This window comes from Carcharhinus amblyrhynchos, unplaced genomic scaffold (assembly GCF_965287045.1).
Source record: "Carcharhinus amblyrhynchos unplaced genomic scaffold, sCarAmb.v2.hapA scaffold_515, whole genome shotgun sequence".
NCBI lineage: Eukaryota > Metazoa > Chordata > Chondrichthyes > Carcharhiniformes > Carcharhinidae > Carcharhinus > Carcharhinus amblyrhynchos.
This window is the reverse complement of record NW_027650255.1, coordinates 95,062-113,056: the sequence shown is the minus strand read 5'-3', so window position 1 is coordinate 113,056 and position 17,995 is coordinate 95,062. Positions and strand designations below refer to the sequence as shown.

General features: G+C 44.2%; 1 protein-coding gene across 1 annotated transcript in view; it reads left to right on the top strand.

Moving 5' to 3' along the window:
* The window catches only part of LOC145339525 (glucose-6-phosphate exchanger SLC37A1-like), an 80,455-nt gene that overhangs the window by 11,224 nt on the left and 51,236 nt on the right, over positions 1-17,995 (top strand). The window contains exons 3-5 of the mRNA XM_080184006.1: positions 7,056-7,137; positions 14,284-14,413; positions 16,526-16,604. Coding sequence (XP_080040132.1) covers positions 7,056-7,137; positions 14,284-14,413; positions 16,526-16,604 — 291 coding nt within the window. The remainder of the gene's footprint in view (positions 1-7,055; positions 7,138-14,283; positions 14,414-16,525; positions 16,605-17,995) is intronic.

The following is a 17,995-nucleotide window of genomic DNA, read 5'->3' as shown; positions in this document are numbered from 1 at the left end:
GACTGACAAGTGGCACAGATAGTAATCTTGAGATTCCTACCTTTGAGGTCCTTCTTTGCAGCTTGCTTCCTAACTCCCTATATTCTGCTTTGAGGACCTCATCCCTTTTTTTAACCTATAGTTATTTGTACCAATGTGTACTCTGACCCCTGGCTAATTGCCCTCCCCCTTCAGCAGAATACAGGGAGCTAGGAAAAAAGTTAAGAAATCAGATCTCAAAGGTAGTGATCTCAGGATTACTACTGGTGTCATGTGCTAGTCAGAGTAGAAATGAGAGGATATATTGGATAAAGAGATGGTGTCGGGGGAGGGTTTCAGATTCCTGGGGCATTGGAACCAGTTCTGGGGGACGTGGGACCTGTACAAATTGGACAGGTTACACCTGGGCAGGACTGGGACTGATGTCCTAGGGGGAGTGTTTGCTAGAGCAGTTGGGGAGGGTTTAAACTAATATGCTGGGGGGGTGGGAACCTATGTAAGGAGTCTGAGGAGGGAGCAGGACAAAATGTGGGGAGAAGGTTCCAACTACATCAAAAATCAGGAAATAAGTTAAAAGGAAAGAGAACTTGGGAGACGTCATTAGTGGACGTGTTAGAATTCAAAAAGAAGGTACAAAAACTAGCATAAAGGCACTTTTTCTGAATGCTCGTTGCATTGGAAACAAGGTAAATGAGTTGATGGCATAAATCATTGCAAACGAGTGTGATTTGGTGGCCATTACAGAGACATGGTTACAGGATGGTCACAATTGATTCCTTGATCCACTAATTGATCCTGTTCAGATCAGCCATGATCTTATTGAATGGTAGGGCAGGCTCGAAGGGCTAGATGGTGTACTCCTGCTCCTATTTCTTATGTTCTTATGTAATGCTTCAGCCATTTAGTACTATTATTGGAGATTATAATCTGTGAAGGTTTTCCATTGTTTGGAGTTATCAGGAACGGTTACCGTCTCTGTGGCCATTGTTACTTTGAAACTGCTACAAGGCAACAGGTGACCAGCTGGAGACATCTTGTTCACTCTGCAATTCTCTGTTTTGAAAAGCAGGGCAAATTGAATGATGGACTACTTTACAAAGTAGTCCCACACTTGTTTTATTCATTTGTGGGATATGGACATCGCTGGCTGGGCCAGCATTTATTACCCATCCTCAGTTTGCCCTTGTTCAGAGGGCAGTTGAGAGTTAACCACATTGCTGTGGCTCTGGAGTCAGGTGTAGGCCAGACTGGATAAGGACAGCAGATTTCCTTCCCTAAAGGGCATTAGTCAACCAAATGGCTTTTTCCGACAATCATTTCATGGTTATCAGGTATTTTTTATTGAATTCAAATTCCACCATCTGCCATGGTGGGATTCGAACCCGGGTCCCAGAACATTAGCTGAGTTTCTGGATTAATAGTCTAGTGATAATACACCTAGGCCATCGCCTCCCCTGATGAATATATTCTGTCTCGTCTCAACCATGACGTTTTTTTTTGAAAGCAGCAAATGATGAAGGTTTGGAATGCACCGCTTGAGTGCGCGGTGGAGACAGATTCAGTCATGGTTTTCAAAAGGAATTGAATAATTCTCTAATGTGAAAAATATTGCAGGGCTATGGGGAAAAGGGGAGGGTCTGTGGAAACGAGTCCATGATATGGCGTTGGACTGGGGTGAACATAGTAAGAAGTCTCACAACGCCAGGTAAAGTCCAACAGGTTTATTGGTAGCACAAACTTTCGGAGAGTTGCCCCTTCTTCACTTGAAGATGGACCGACACTCTGAAAGCTTGTGCTCCCAAATAAACCTATTGGACTTTACCTGGTGTTGTGAGACTTTTTACTGAACAAGTCCAGCCAACCTCCATCCAAATTCCAATCAGAATTAGCCAATAGCTAGAACAATTCCTAAATCAGTAGGAATGTCACCAAGATAAGGGGGGGAAGGTTCAGTGCAGATGTGCGAGTGAAGTTTTTTACAAAGAGGGTTGGTTGAGGGCCTGGAATGCACTGCCAAGTGATGAAGCTTAGGCAGGTTTGTTAGCCGCATTTTAGACTTATCTTGATAGGCATAGGAACAAACGGGAAATAGATGGATATAAGTGGTTGGTCTAGATAGGATAATGTGGAGGGCCGAAGGGCCTGTTCCTGTGTTGTATTGTTCTTATGTTAGTGCGGTGAGGGGGCGATTGTGTAAACTGGGTGAGACCTTATTGCGGCTGTACGGGGAGTTCTACTCTGCATCTAATCAGAGAATTGATACGACGCAGAGGAAGGCCATCCGGCTATTGTGTTGGTGCCGGCATTCCTAGGAGTAATCTTCATTCTGCCTCTCTCCATATTCCCTCCTTTCAGATATTTATACAAGTTAGGAAATGTGGGATTATTTACAGTGCAGTCGGAGGCCACTGTGTCCATTGTTTCTGTGCTGCTGAATAACCTTCCACCCAGCCTCGTCCCACTGCCAGCGTTTGGTCCAGAGAAGGTTCCCGTGCTCGATGTGCAAATCCAGACACCGTTTTAATGAGTTTTGGGTTTCTGCCTCTGCTACTCCTTCAGGCAGTGAGTTCCAGACCCCCACAATCCTCTGGGTGCAAAGACACTTTCCTCACCTTCCCTCTAATCCAATCACTTTAAATCAATGTCCCTTTGTCACTGACTGGGTGTCCGTGTGCTCCAGTCACGAAAGTAATCCTGCAGATACAGCAAGCAGTTAGGAAGCTAAGAGGTATGTTGGCCTTTGTTGCAAGAGGACTTGAGTACAATGGTAAGGATATCTTACTGCAGCTGTAAGGGCCTTGGTGAGAGATCACATCTGGAGGATTGTGTGCAGTTTTGCTCCATTTATTTATTTATTAGTGTCACAAGTAGGCTTACACTGCTTACACTAACTTACACTGCAATGAAGTTACTGTGAAAATCCCCTAGTCGCTACACTCCGGCGCACGTTCAGGTACACTGAGGGAGAATTTAGCACAGCCAGTGCACCTAACCAGCACGTCTTTCAGACTGGGAGGAAACCCATGCAGACACTGGGAGAATGTGCAGACTCCACACAGACAGTGACCCAAGCCAGGAATTGAACCCAGGTCCTTAGCACCGTGAGGCAGCAGTGCTGGTCTCACCTGATGAAGGTGCAAGGCTCCGAAAGCTCATGATTCCAAATAAACTTTAACCTGGTGTTGTGAGATTTCTTACTGTGCCCACCCCAGTCCAATGCAGGCATCTCCACATCATATCTAAGAAAGGATATACTTGCTGTAGGAGAATTGCGAGGGCACAATGGTTAGAACTGCTGCCTCAATACCAGGAACCTGGGTTCAATTCCAGTGTCAGGTCACCGTCTGTGTGGCATTTGCACGCTCTCCCCATGTTGGCATGCGTTTCCTCCGGGTGCTCTGCTTTCCTCCCACAGTCCAAGGATGTGTGAGTTAGGTGGACTGGCCATGCTAAATTGACCTTCGTATCAGGGGGATTATCAGGGTAAATATGTGAGGTTCTGGGGATAGGGCCTGGGTGGAATTGTGGTTGGTGCAGACATGATGAGTCGAATAGTCTCCTGCACTGTAGGGATTCTATGATCAAACTGATTCCTGGGACAGACACATGAGAGATTGGATCGACTTGAACTGTATTTACTGGAATTTAGAAGAATGAGAGGGGTTCTAATTGAAATGTATAAGATTCTGACAGGGCCACACAGACTGAAGGTAGGGATGTTGTTTCCTCTGGCTGGGCTTGGACGGAGACAGTCAACAACAGAGGGTCACTGTCTCAGGGTTGGGGAGGCCGTTCAGGACTAGGTGTGGAGAAATATCTTCTCTCGGGGTGGTGAACCTATGGAATTCTCTACCGCAGAAGGACATGGAGGCCAAATAGCTGAATATATTTCGTAAGGAAATAGATTTCTACAGTCTATTGGTGTCAAGGGGAATGGGATGAGGGCATGAATATGGTGTGGGATAGAGGATTAGCTATAATCGTATTGAATGGTAAAACATGCTCGATGGGCTGAATCCTGCTCCTATTTGCAATGTTTCTATATCCATGCTGCCTTTTCAATCTGTCCTGCTACCTTCGGGCATCTGTGGAAATTCACTCCCAAGTTCCCTCACTTCCTCATTTTTTTTTGCATAATCCTATGTCTTATTTGATCTCCCCAAATGTGGGTTTAATTCCGTTTGCCACTTGTCTGCCCACTTGCCTAGTTCATTGATATCTTTGTGCAGACTATAGCTGTCCTCCTCACTGCCAATTATGTAGCCAATTTCTGTTGTCTGCAAACTTCTTGATCTTTCCTCTACATTTTCATGCAAATCATTAATAGGAAGCACAAAAAGCAGGTGACTGAATACTGAGCAGAATCCCACAACCTTTGAACACACAAACATCTATCAACAGCAACTCTTTGTCTGCTGCCACTGAGCCAATTCTGCATCTAGCTTGCTACAATGCCCCTGGATTCCTTGGACTTTGATACTGAGATCTTGTTAAAATCCATGTAAACCACATCATTGGCTCTACCCTCATCGGTGCTCCTTGATACTTGCACAACAACATCAATTGCATCAGTTAGACACAACCTTCTCTCAACATACCCATGCTGACTGTCCTTGATTAATCCATGCCAAAGTGACTGTTTACCCTGTCCCAAAATTGATTTGAATAATTTGCCCACTATTGCGGTCAGTCTGACTGGCCTATAATTATTTAGTCTGTCCCTTGCTCCTTTTTTAACAAAATTACAGCATTAACAGACCGCTAATCTTATGGCACCTCACCCATAATCTGAAGGTTGGAAAATGATGGTTAGATCCTCCGCTATTTCCTACCTGGCTTCTTTGAACAGACAGCTTGTGTTTCATCTGGGCCTGGTGGCTTATCCACTTTCAACTCCCTTAATACTACTATACTCTCCCGATCCTTATCATATCTAATAACCCTCCTTAACGACTATGCCTGAGTCATTGCACTTTTTTGTGAAGACAGACATAAAGTATTCATTAAGAACTATACTAACATCGTCTGCATCCACACACGGGTTACATTATTTTGACTCTCAGAGCCGTATTTGGAAGTACTTGATGTTGCCATTGTGTTCTTGAAATGATTATACGCTCCATTCGACATCACTAACATCCTTTAGCTTGAAGAGAACAAACGTTTTTACAGCAATTTGGAAAACTCAGTCTATCTTTCCTTGCAAAGTCACTGATGGGGATGGCCATGAGTGTACCCCATAATTACTTTATATGGAACATCCTGAATTATTTTTGTTATTCTTTGTTCACACGTGGGATACAGGAGTCAATGCCTAGACCAGCATTTATTGCCCATCCCTATTTGCCCCTTGAGAAGGCGCTGGTGAGCTGCCTTCATGAACTGCTACCGTCCATGTGGCGCAGGTACACCCCCAGTGCTATTAGAAAGGAAGTTCCAGGATTTTGACCCAGCGACAGTGAGGAATCAGTAAATCGCTTTCAAGTCTGGATAGTGAGCATCTTGGAGGGGAATTACAGGAGGTGGCGTTCCCAGATATCTGCTGCTCTTATCCTTTCAGGTGGTTGTGTTCATGGGTTTGGAAGGTGCTGCCTAAGGAACCGTGATGAGTTCCTGCAGTTCATCTTGTAGATGGTGTACACGACTGTCACTGTGCATCAGTGGTGGAAGACTTGAATGTTTAGGGGTGCCACACAGGCTTTGTCCTGGATGGTGTTGACCTTCTTAAGTGTTATTGGAGCTGCACCCATCCAGGCGAGTGGGGAGTATTCCATCACACTCCTGACTTGTACCTTATAGATGGTGGGCAGGCTTTGGGGAGTCAGGAGGTGAGTTACTCGCTGTGGGATTCCCAGCCTCTGACCTGCTCTTGTTGCCACAGTATTTATACAGCCAGCCCAGTTCAGTTTCTGATCAATGTTTAAAGTTTATTTGTTAGTGTCACAAGCAGGCTTACATTAACACTGCAGTGAAGTTACTGTGAAAATCCTCTGTTCGGGTACACTGAGGGAGAATTTAGCATGACCAATGCACCTAGCCAGCATGTCTTTGACAATGTGGGAGGAAACCGGAACACCCAGAGGAAACCCATGTAGACACGGGGAGAACGTACAGATTCCACGCAGTGACTCAAGCCAAGAGTTAAATCTGGGTCCCTGGCACTGTGAATGCTAATCACTGTGCCACCGTGCCAATGGTAACCCCCCAGGATGTTGATGGTGGGGGATTCAGCAATGATAATGCTATTGAATGTCAGAAGGAGAAGGTTGTGTTCTCTTGTTGCAGGTGGTCATTTTCAGGCACTTGTGTGGCATGATTGGAATAAGAGTTGCTGTAAATAAATTATACATTAGTTGCTCTGCTGTGCGGTTTTCCATCATCCTCTCGCTTTCAATTTGTGGTGTATAACCCCTCCCTCATATGTTCACACTGTGTCCCTGCTCCATATATAAACACCCTCATTGGTGCACAACACTGTCCATACTTGCCATCAGTGTGTGACCTCCCATTACTGATAACTGCTCATTGTATCTATTTGGACTTTTGAGACAATCAGGAATATTCATTGGGGTAAATTTGACACTAAGCTACATAAAGAGATAATAAAGTAACTGACCAAAAGCTTGGTCAAAATGGTATATTTTAAGGCATTTCTTAATGAGGCAGAGTGAGATGGAGAGAAAAGAGATGTATGAAGGGAATTATAAAGCGTTGTCATGTGTGATGCTCCATTATATAGTCTTCATTCCTGATCTGTAATACTGTATATGAATCTGAGTTTAGTTTCACCTCCATTTTGTTACCTGTCTCACCCCGTTCTCCCTCAACCCTGTCAAATACATGATATTGTTGAACAGAGATCTCTGCTGTCGAAGCTTTTCATCTTGTACTCATCAGAACGAATTCAAGAAAACCAAATTTCAAAGACAACATTAATTTATGAATTAAGAAAGGGCTGCTGATTGGTTGGCAAGCTGGCTTTGGTTCAGACATTGCCATGGTGAATGCATCAGGGAGCTGTGGTCACCAGGCTTTTATTTAATACATGATTCAAACTCGAGATCTTGTTTTTTCAGCTACAGAACGTTTACACTGATCCTGACTTTCTTGCTGTACACGGCCTACCACCTGTCTCGGAAACCAATCAGCATTGTCAAGGTGAGAAGTCATTTCACTTTGGAGCAGAAATGTTTGTACAATTGGGAGCAGCAGTAACATTAGCAAATCAAACTGAGTCAATTATTTAATGTACAATGTGCTGGTTTAGATATGAAGACTAGAAGGGATGGTGTATTTCACAGCCCAGCTTGTCATGAAGATACTGCAATGGGACAAGCTGCCAAAGAAAAATATTCTCAGCCCCATCACTGGAAATCTTCAAAACCCATCTTTAGATTATGTTATCAGGAATACCTCAGAGGTGATCACAGAATCTTTATAATGCCATTCGGCCCATTGAGCACTGGCTCTCTAAAAGTATGTTCTACCTAGCCCCACTCTCCTGCCTTACCACTGTAATCTTGTACATTCTGTCTTTGTATCAATCCATTCTCTTTCAAATATCTCAAAAGAACCTTAGAATAATACACTAACTGTTGGACCTTGACAGTCAGTGGCATTACCATCACTGAATCCCCCAGTGTCAGTATCCTCGGGTTACCATTCACCAGAAACACAACTGGACTATCCACATAAATACTGTTTTGGTCCCAGGCCAGAACCCCAAGTTACATTAGGAAGCCAGACTAAACCCCATCATTTTTCTATTTTGACGTAAATGTAAAGACAGGATATGTCTTTTCAGGACCGATGCCATTGATACAGTAGGGATCTTTTATAGTAAAACAAATTTTATTTAATGACACAGTTTAACTATAACCCTAACAAATGAGGCAACTTAACTATTAACAGTTAAACAATATTTAAAAATGCAATGGAAACAACTTTAATTTCAATTTATCATCGTTTCAGAACCAAATAAGCAAATTTCCTCTGACAGACTTAAAGGCCACTTTAAGTATTGTTAGCAATCACAGATATACAGGCTATAATAAACATAGACAGCCTTGGAGTTTCCTGAAGATATAGAGCTTTCAGAAATGTAGACATTGAATAAAGGTGAAGAAGGAGGCCACTCAGCCCTTCAAACCTGCTGTGCCATTCATCATGATGATGGCTGATCATCCAACTCAATATCCTGATCCCGTCTTCCTCCCCATATTCTTTGATTCCTTTCACCCCAAGAGCTATATCTAACCACTCCTTGAAAACATATAAAGTTTTGGCCTCAGCTATTTTATGTAGTTGTGAATTTACACAGGCTTACCACACTCTGGATGAAGACATTTCTCCTCTTCTCTATTCCCAATGCTCTTCCCCGTGTGCTCAGACTGTGACCCCTGGTTCTGGACTCCCCCACCATCAGGAACATCCTTCCTGGATCTACGCTGCCTAGTCCTGTTAGAATTTTATAAGTTTCTATCTCCCCTCATTCTTCTGAACTCCAGCGAATACAATACTAACCAATTCAATCTCAGAAACCTGTGAAATTCTCCTAACTTCAACCAGAATGGCCAAACCCCAACTCCCTTCTGCAAAAATTTTGTTTCCCTGCTACAGACCCTAGACTGCACACAAATCCTGTCATTACATGACCCTGTCGATCACTGTACTTCAAAATCCCAGGGAACTTAAGTAAATTTAATGTCTATTAAGAACAAAGAACAATACAGCACAGGAAACAGGCCCTTCGGCCCTCCAAGCCTGCATGGCTCATGCTCCCAACTAGACTACTTGTAGCGTGTCCGCCTCTACCACCCTGCTTGGCAGTGCATTCCAGGCCTCACCATCCTCTGTGTGAAATACGACCCTCTGACATCTGTGTTGAACCTTGCCCCCCTCACCTTGAACCTATGACCCCTCGTGTTTGTCACCTCCGACCTGGGAAAAAGCTTCTCACTGTTCACCCTGTCTACGCCCTTCATAATTTTATACACCTCTATTAGGTCTCCCCTCATTCTCTGTCTTTCCAGGGAGAACAACCGCACTTTACCCAATCTCTCCTCATAGCTAAGACCCACCATACCAGGCAACATCCTGGTAAACCTCCTCTGCACTCTCTCCAAAGCCTCCACGTCCTTCTGGTAGTGTGGTGACCGGAACTGGATGCAGTATTCCAAATGTGGCCTAACCAACGTTCTATACAGCTGTAACATCAGATGCCAATTTTTATACCCTACACCCTGTCCAATAAAGGGAACCATGCCACATGCCTTCTTCACCACCTTCTCCACCTGTGTTGCTACCTTTAAGGATCTGTGGACTTGCACACCCAGATCCCTCTGTGTGTCTATACTCCTGATGGTTCTGCCATTTATTGTATAGCTCCCCACTACATTAGATCTACCAAAATGCATTGCTTCGCTTTTATCTGGATTAAATTCCATCTGCCATTTCTCCACCCAATTTTCCAGCCTTTCTATATCCTGCTGTATTCTCTGACAATGTTCATCATTATCAGCAACTCCAGCAATCTTTGTGTCATCCGCAAACTTACTGACCACACCAGTTACATCTTCTTCCAAATTATTTATATATATCACAAACAGCAGAGGTCCCAGTACAGAGCCCTGCGGAACACCACTAGTCACAGACCTCCAACCGGAAAAAGACCCCTCCACTGCTACCCTCTGTTTTCTATGGCCAACACAGTAAAAAGTCTGACGACACCACGTTTAAGTCCAACCGATTTATTTGATAGTAAATTCACTAGCTTTCGAGGTTTCCCTCTTCATCAGATGACCTTATCCATATCAATTGCACTTCTATCATCACAATATTGTGGCTACCAGAGAAGGTCAGAGGGTAGGAATCCAGTGATGAGTAATTCACCTCCTGACTCCCCAGAACCTGTCCGCCATCTATAAAGCACAAGTCAGGAGTGTAATGAAATACTTTCCACTTGTCTGCATGGGTGCAGCTCCGCCTCAAGAATCTCTCCTCCCTCATGTTAACTAAACAAAAGAGATTGTCATCGACTTCAGGAAGCGTAGTGGAGAACATGCCCCTGTCTATATCAACGGGGACAAAGTAGAAAGGATCGAGTACTTCAAGTTTTTAGGTATCCAGATCACCAACAACCTGTCCTGGTTCCCCCCCAATGCTGACACTATAGTTAAGAAAGCCTCTACTTTCTCAGAAGACTAGGGAAATTTGGCATGTCAACTACGACTCTCACCAACTTTTACAGATGCATCATAGAAAGCATTCTTTCTGCTTGATTCACAGCTTGGTCTGGGCTCCTGCTCTGCCCAAGACCCCAGGGAACTACAAAAGGTTGTGAATGAAACCCAGTCCATCACGCAAACCAGCCTCCCATCCATTGACTCTGTCTACACTTGCCATTGCCCTGGGAAAAGCAGCCAGCATAATTAAGGACACCACGCACCCCAGACATTCTCTCTTCCACCTTCTTCAGGAAAAAGACACAAAAGCGTGAGGTCACATGCCGACCAACTCAAGAACAGCTTCTTCCCTGCTGCTATCAGACTTTTGAATGGACTTACCTTGCATTAAGTTGATCTTTCTCTACACCCTAACTATGGCTGTAACACTACATTCTACACTCTCTTGTTTCCTAGTCTATGAGCGGTATGCTTTGTCTGTATAGCGTGCAAGAAACAGTACTTTTCACTGTATGTTAATACATGTGAAAATAAATCAAAGCAAAGAAGTTTGTCACTATCAAGACAAAGCAGTCTGCTTGCTTGCTAACCCTTCCACAAACATTCACTCCCTCCACTACTGACACACAGTGGCAGCTGTTTGTAATATCTACAAGATGCAACGCAGGAACTCACCAAGACTCCTTAGACAGCACCTTCCAAACCCATGACCACTACCACCTGAAAGAGCACGAGCGGTAGATAGCTACGAACACCACCACCTACAAGTACCCCTCCAAGCCACTCAATATCCTGACTTGGAAATATATCACTGTTCCTTCACTGTCGCTGGGTCACAATCCTGGGAACTCCCTCCCTAACAGCACTGTAAGTGTACCTACACCTCAGACTGCAGCAGTTCAAGAAGACAGCTTATCACCACCTTATCATAGATGGTAATAAATGCTGACCAGCCAGTGACACCCACATCCCAAAAATGAATTAAAATGGTCCTAAAGGAAGGCAGCCAGTGACATCAAATCTCAGAACTCTCCGCTATGGCAGAGGCTGAATACAGTTTTCTTTCTTGCGAAGGTTGACTATGAGAGGGTATGTGAGAAAGCTAATGGGTAGGAGAATAGAATACAAAACTCAGTGAGGTTAGATGCCAGAACGTGAATCTTCTCGGTCTTTTGCTAAGGTCAAGTGTAGTTTTGGCATCCTGCACTTGATTGAAGTCATGAGGTTACACTGAGGCTTCACTGAGGCAGTTTTTTTAAAAGCAGCATTTTGGCTAAGATGCAAATGAGATCAAGCCTTGGAGGAGATGCAATGTCTGCTCCAATCAGCTTGGATCATGTAGATCAAGCTCAAGGCAGGAAGTGGCCAGCCTGTCTTGTCAGCTTGGATCGGGAATGACTCACTCACTGAGACTCTGAATTGGACTTTGATTGGATTGAATATAAACAAACAAAACAAAAAGCCTTTCAGACAACAACTTGAGTTTATATGCCACCTTTAAAATCCTCCAAAACATGAAGAAAGTTCTTGGATTTGCAGTCCACTGAAAGGGAGTTGAATAAGTCTCTGAGATTATAGCATCTCAAATTCTAGGCAGGGGGGTTAGTGCAGCCTCCAGCAGCTTGCTTAGCTGCCTTTGGGGGTCAGAGAGGACTTTGTCTTTTTGTTTTGTTCTCCTTGTTAATTATGCAACTGGAGAGGAGAGAGGTGGAAGTTATTCAAATGGTGCTTGTGTCGTGTGCCAAACCGAGCTTGTTGGACAGGTTTATCACAGGTTTATATGTTGACGCATGGAAGATAATGGCAAACTGCACCTTTATCACCTCAACAGGGCTGAGAGTAACCGTGGAGAGAATCAGTTCATGTTTCAGCTTGATTTACACTTTCTGACAAACCTGAAACATTAATCCTGATTCTCTGCTGAGATTGCCTGACCAGCTGATACTTCCAGCATTTAATATTTTTAATTCCAATTTCCAGCATATTTAGTTTTTTGCTTTCGTAATTTAATCAAATTTTCTTAACTTCTGATGGAGTTACATCAGACTCAAAACTTGAACTCAGTTTCTCTCCACAGATGCTGTCAAACCTGCTGAGTTTTTCCAGAACTTTGGTTTTTATTTGCTTCAGCCTTTTCTGTTGACAGTACCTTCCAAACCTGTGACTGCTACCAGTTAGATAGAAAGACAAGGACAGAGAATACCTGGGAACATCACCTGGAGGCTCCCCTCCTCATCACTCACCATCCTGGTTTGGAAATACATCATCATTCTTTTACTGGGTCAAAATCCTGGAACTCCCTCCCTAACAGCATGATACATGTACCTACAGCAGATGGACAGCAGCCTTTCAGGAAGGCAGCTCACCACCACCTTCTCGAGGGCAATAAATACTGACCGATCCAACAGTGTCCACATTCTGTGGATGATTACAGGAGTGACAATTCCATCTTGGCTGCTCAGCTGGCTGGAAACGCCCGGAGGAAATAGAGGCCAGTGAATCATGCACCCTCCGCCTGCTGTTCCCTCTTCACCAAATATAGCAGAGATAGCCATGTCAGTGTGGGCTCCTGAGTCACACCAAGCAATGTTTAACAAGGTTAATCACTGCAAACCATCAGCTTACCTGATGGAAGGCTGCCAACAAGGACCTGACAATCTTTGTTTCCACTGCACCTGGGAAATATGAGCTTCCGTGAGTTAATTATTTCCGTGGGATTGGAGCCAGGCTGGAGAAGTGGTTGTTCTCTGGATGTCTCTCTGTTTTGATCTGGCCAGTGAAACTTGGCTAACTATCAGAACTCTTCTCTGTTCTTATTTTAACCAGGAGAAGATTTGTGTACTGAAATCAAAAGCCACAAATTAATAACATTTTTGGGGATTTTAAATATGAAATTAAAACATTTATTAACAAAAGCAAAGTTTACACATACGATTACATTTATCCAGTTAAAATTATTCTTAGAGTATTGTATCATTGGAATAGTGAAAGGGTGCAGTTAAATAGATTTATCAAAAAGTTGTGAAAGATAATCTCACTAATCCCATTCATATTTCCTTCTAACTGTTTTGCAGTGCAGTGGATGCTGGAGCACTAACATTTAAGGAGGAGATAGACAGGTTTTTAATCAGTAATGGGGTTGAAGGGTTATGGAGGACGGGAAGGAAAGTGGAGTCGAGGCTGAGATGAGATCAGCCGTGATCTTATTGAATAGTGGAGCAGGCTCGAGGGGCTGAATGGCCTGCTCCTGTTCTGAATTCTTATGTTTTTTTCTAGATTGTGTTCACCTCACTTCTCCTTAAATGTATCTATGCGATTTGCCCCAAACTTCCCATGTGATAGGGAGTTTCACATTGTAACCCCTCTGCGTAAAGCTGTTTCTCCTAACGACTCTGACAAAGGGTTATCCAGACTCAAAACATTAACTTTGCTTGACCATATTTATTGGTGACTTTCTGTACTTGTTTATCGGTTTTTTTTATTGCCCACGAGTGAAAACATCATCTCTACATCTCTTATTGAACCACTTTGTAATTTTAAAAACTTGCAGTACCCTGTTCAGACTTGGCTGATTGTGCTAACCTTTCAACTCACACCTTCCCCGATGCTCCTATAACCTACTCTGTAATATCGATATGAGAACTGTTCTATTTCAACTGATTTCACCAAGGTTCTACATTTGTTTAGCTCAACTTCTCCATGTTTAAATTCTATCTCTGTAGAAATGAGTTCAATAACTTTATGCACAGCATTATTAATTTCCATGGCTTTTCTTAATCTATGTCCCAAGATCCCCCCCACCCACCCTGGCCATTGCGTGCCCCTTCTGTAAGGTCATTTATTTTGTCCCAATTCAATTCCATCTTAACTATCCCTCCATCTCTCTCATGTGTATTTGTAACTTCTGTTTGAAGACATTAGTTCTGAGTGGATTTAACCATTTCGCTGAATCGATTTCAATCATTTCTCCCTGTTCAAACTCTGTGATTTTCCCAGGTGATCTTTACTGTTCTTTCCCTTAGTGGTTGAAGTATTATTTGTATTTAGGGAACTTGGGAAGATGTAACAGTGAATTATATTTTAGTGTTGTGATTGTAAACTATTGTGTATTTCTTTACAGAGTGCATTGCACAAGAATTGTTCGCTGACCAATGAAATTGAATTATACAGCTACAAGGAGCATTTAATTCAGGCTAAACTCCTTGGAAAACCCTTCTCTAATGACACATGGTGCAGCTGGGAGCCATTTGGTGAGTGATTATATTGTGAGAGGAGATGCATTTGATATAAAACGCGCAGGGTGAGAGTCAGGTGGGTTTGGGGGAGGACGGGACCTGGCAACAGCTCAACTTTGTAAAATTCTTCATATAAAAAATTCATCAAATTGTACAGTAAGAAGTCTCACAACACCAGGTTAAAGATCAACAGGTTTACTTAGAATCATGAGCTTTCAGGAAGCTGCTCCTTCATCAGGTCAGTGACCGTGCTGACCTGTTGAAGGGACATCACTCCGAAAGTTTGTGATTCCAAATAAACCTGTTAGACGTGAACCCAGTGTTGTGAGACTCCTGACTGTGCCCGCCCAAGTCCAACGCCGACATCTCCAATGCATGGCTATAAACCTTTATTCTGTCAGTGAAGTGGCCCGGATTCTCCAGTGTCCTTTGCCCTGTCACTGCTGCCAGTGAGATCAGAGATTTTAGCACTCAGCTAAATCCCCATTCATCACAGCAAAACTGCAGCACCCCAGCGGGCGGGTGGGGGAACCCAACCGTGGCCAGGGTGAGGGAGCGTCACGCTGCGGGGAGGGGGTGAGGGAGCGCCACGCTGCGGGGAGGGGCGCCACGCCGCAGGGAGGGGCGGGGGGGCGTCACGCCGCGGGGAGGGGCGGGGGGGCGTCACGCCGCAGGGAGGGGGGGGGGGCGTCACGCCACGGGGGGGGGGGGGGGGGCGTCACGCCACGGGGGGGGGGGCGTCATGTTGCGGGGGGGGGGGCGTCACGCCGCGGGGAGGGGCGGGGGGGGGCGTCATGTTGCGGGGAGGGGGGCGTCACGTTGCGGGGAGGGGGGGGGGGCGTCACGTTGCGGGGGGGGGGGGGGGGACGGGGGGAGGGGGGGGGGGGGGCGCCACGCCGATGTCATGCGCTCTGAGACCATAAGACACAGGACCAGGATTAGGCCACTCGGCCCATCGAGTCTGCTCTGCTATTCAATCATGCCCAATATTTCTCTCATACACATTCTCCTGCCTTTTCCCCATAACCCCTGTTACATTTCTACACCTCTACTCTCCAACAGGAATAAATACCTAGCAAGTTTGTCGTTTCCTTCAGACTTGGACATTGACTCAATTAGATGTTTTATCCATGTTCTGCATAAATGCATTTATAGATCAGACCATCGGAGTGAAAGATTGTCTGGATCCGTAAATACCCTGCCACCCAAAATGTTTCACCCCCAGCTTCTGAACATTGGTTTTGTTTATGGGTGTGTCTAACTTTCCAATCTTTGACTGGCGGCATTTTTCTCTGAATTTCTTTATTCATCCATGGGATGTGGGCATTTACTATTTATATATGATTATAATAATTATTATTATTTATTATTGAGGGCAGTTAGGTGATCTGGAGTCACATGTAGGCCAGACTGGGTAAGGATGACACCTTTCTTTCCCGAAAGGAGATTAATGAACCAGATGGGTTTTTACAAGAATCGACAATGGTTCTGTGGCCATCAGTAGACTTTTAACTCCAGATTTTTATTGAATTTAATTTTACCATCTACCATGGTGGGATTTGAACCCGGGTCATTACCCTGGGTTTCTGGGTCACTAGGTCAGCAATACCCACTATGCCACTGCCTCCACTGTTTTGGAACTTTTGCTTCGATGACTTGTGTCTTTGCTGTAAATACTTTGTAAAAACCTTTAGTCGCCCAGGTTGTACTCTCTTCTCATTTCTCCAGAGTCTGCTGTTTTGTTTTCAGCTTTTTTTTACGTAGTTGATTGCCGACTATTTGTCTGAAAAAGGTTCTTGCAACCTAAAACTCAGCTTTTAACACTGACCCAAACTGAAGATGATTGGATAAAGACCAGATCTATTTACCAAAGAGAATCTGTCAAACACTGTGTAGATTTTGACTGTGGAACATATTTAAGGTTGCAGCTATTTGAGTGGGTGATGTTTGGAAGGTAATGGCAGTTCCTGAGGAACAGCAATAGCATGCGGGGCCCAGGCTGATCTTTTGACTGTGGCATTTTGGGAAGGATGGAGAAAAAGATTGAGACATTTACAAACACATTTTACTGTTTTGTTTTCTTGTTGAAGTTTCAATGTATTATCATTTGTTGACATAAAACTGCAGATAGAAGTAATTACAAGCAGCTGCTGGGAGCCCTGGATTACTCATTCCTGTGTGCCTACGCTATTGGAATGTATGTCAGGTAAGATCTCAAGAATTCTTCATACAACAGCAATTAAAACGGAGTAATCTAGAAATAGCATTTGACATTGTGAGCACTGCTGATATTTGCCATGTAGTAATTCCTTTTCCCTGTGGAAATTCCTCCTTCACTCAGTGACTGTTTCAGTTCCAGAATGTACTAGAGGCTGGCTCAAAAATATCAGAACCTTCGAGTGGATTGGATAACTGTCTGAAAAAAAATCTGCAGGGCTACAGGGATAAGGCAGGAATGACAAATCAGTGACAATTCATTCTGAAACCAGACTCCAATCTTTTATTCAATGCTGGATTTATTTACACATGCAACATTACAATATCTGCCTCTGCCATTGATGTGGAGCCTTTGGAGAGAGTGCAGAAAAGCTTTACCAGGATGTTGTCTGGTATGGAGGGTCTTAGCTATGAGGTGAGATTGAATAAATTAGGGTTGTTCTTGGAAAGATGCAGGTTGAGGGTTGACCTAATAGAAATTTATCAAATTGTGAAGGACATAGATAGGGTGAACAGTGGGAAGCTTTTTCCCAGGTCAGAAATGATAAACACAAGAGGTCACAAGTTCAAGGTAAGAGGGGCAAGGTCCAACACAGATATACGGGGGATGTATTTTACACAGAGGGTGGTGGGGGCCTGGAATGCACTGCCAAGCAAGGTGGTTGAGGCAGACACGCTGGGATTGTTTAAGACTTAGCCACATGAACAGACTGGGAACAGAGGGATACAAACGGATGGTCTAGGAACACGTGATCAGTGCAGGCTTGGAGGCCAAAGGGCCTATTCCTGTGCTGTATTAGAATCATAGAAAAACTACAGCACAAACAGGCCCTTCGGCCCACAGGTTGCGCTGATCATATCTCTCCCTACTAGGCTTACCTATAACCCTCAACTCTATTAAGTCCCATATACTCATCCAGAAGTCTTTTAAAAGACCCCAGCGAGTTCGCCTCCACCACCACCGACGGCAGCCGATTCCACTCACTCACCACCCTCTGAGTGAAAAACTTACCCCTAACATCTCCTCTGTACCTACTCCCCAGCACCTTAAACCTGTGCCCTCTCATAGCGACCATTTCAACCCTGGGAAATAGCCTCTGAGAATCCACTCGATCAATACCTCTCATAAACCTCTATCAGGTCACCTCTAATCCTTCGTCTCTCCAGGGAGAAAAGACCAAGTCTCTCAACCTATCCTTATAAGGCATGCCACCCAGTCCAGGTAACATCCTTATAAGAACATAAGAAATAGGAGCAGGAGTAGGCCATCTAGCCCTTTGAGCCTGCCCCACCATTCAATAAGATCATGGCTGATCTGAAGTGGATCAGTTCCACTTTCCCGCTTTCTCCCCATAACCCTTAATTCCCCTGTCTATCAGA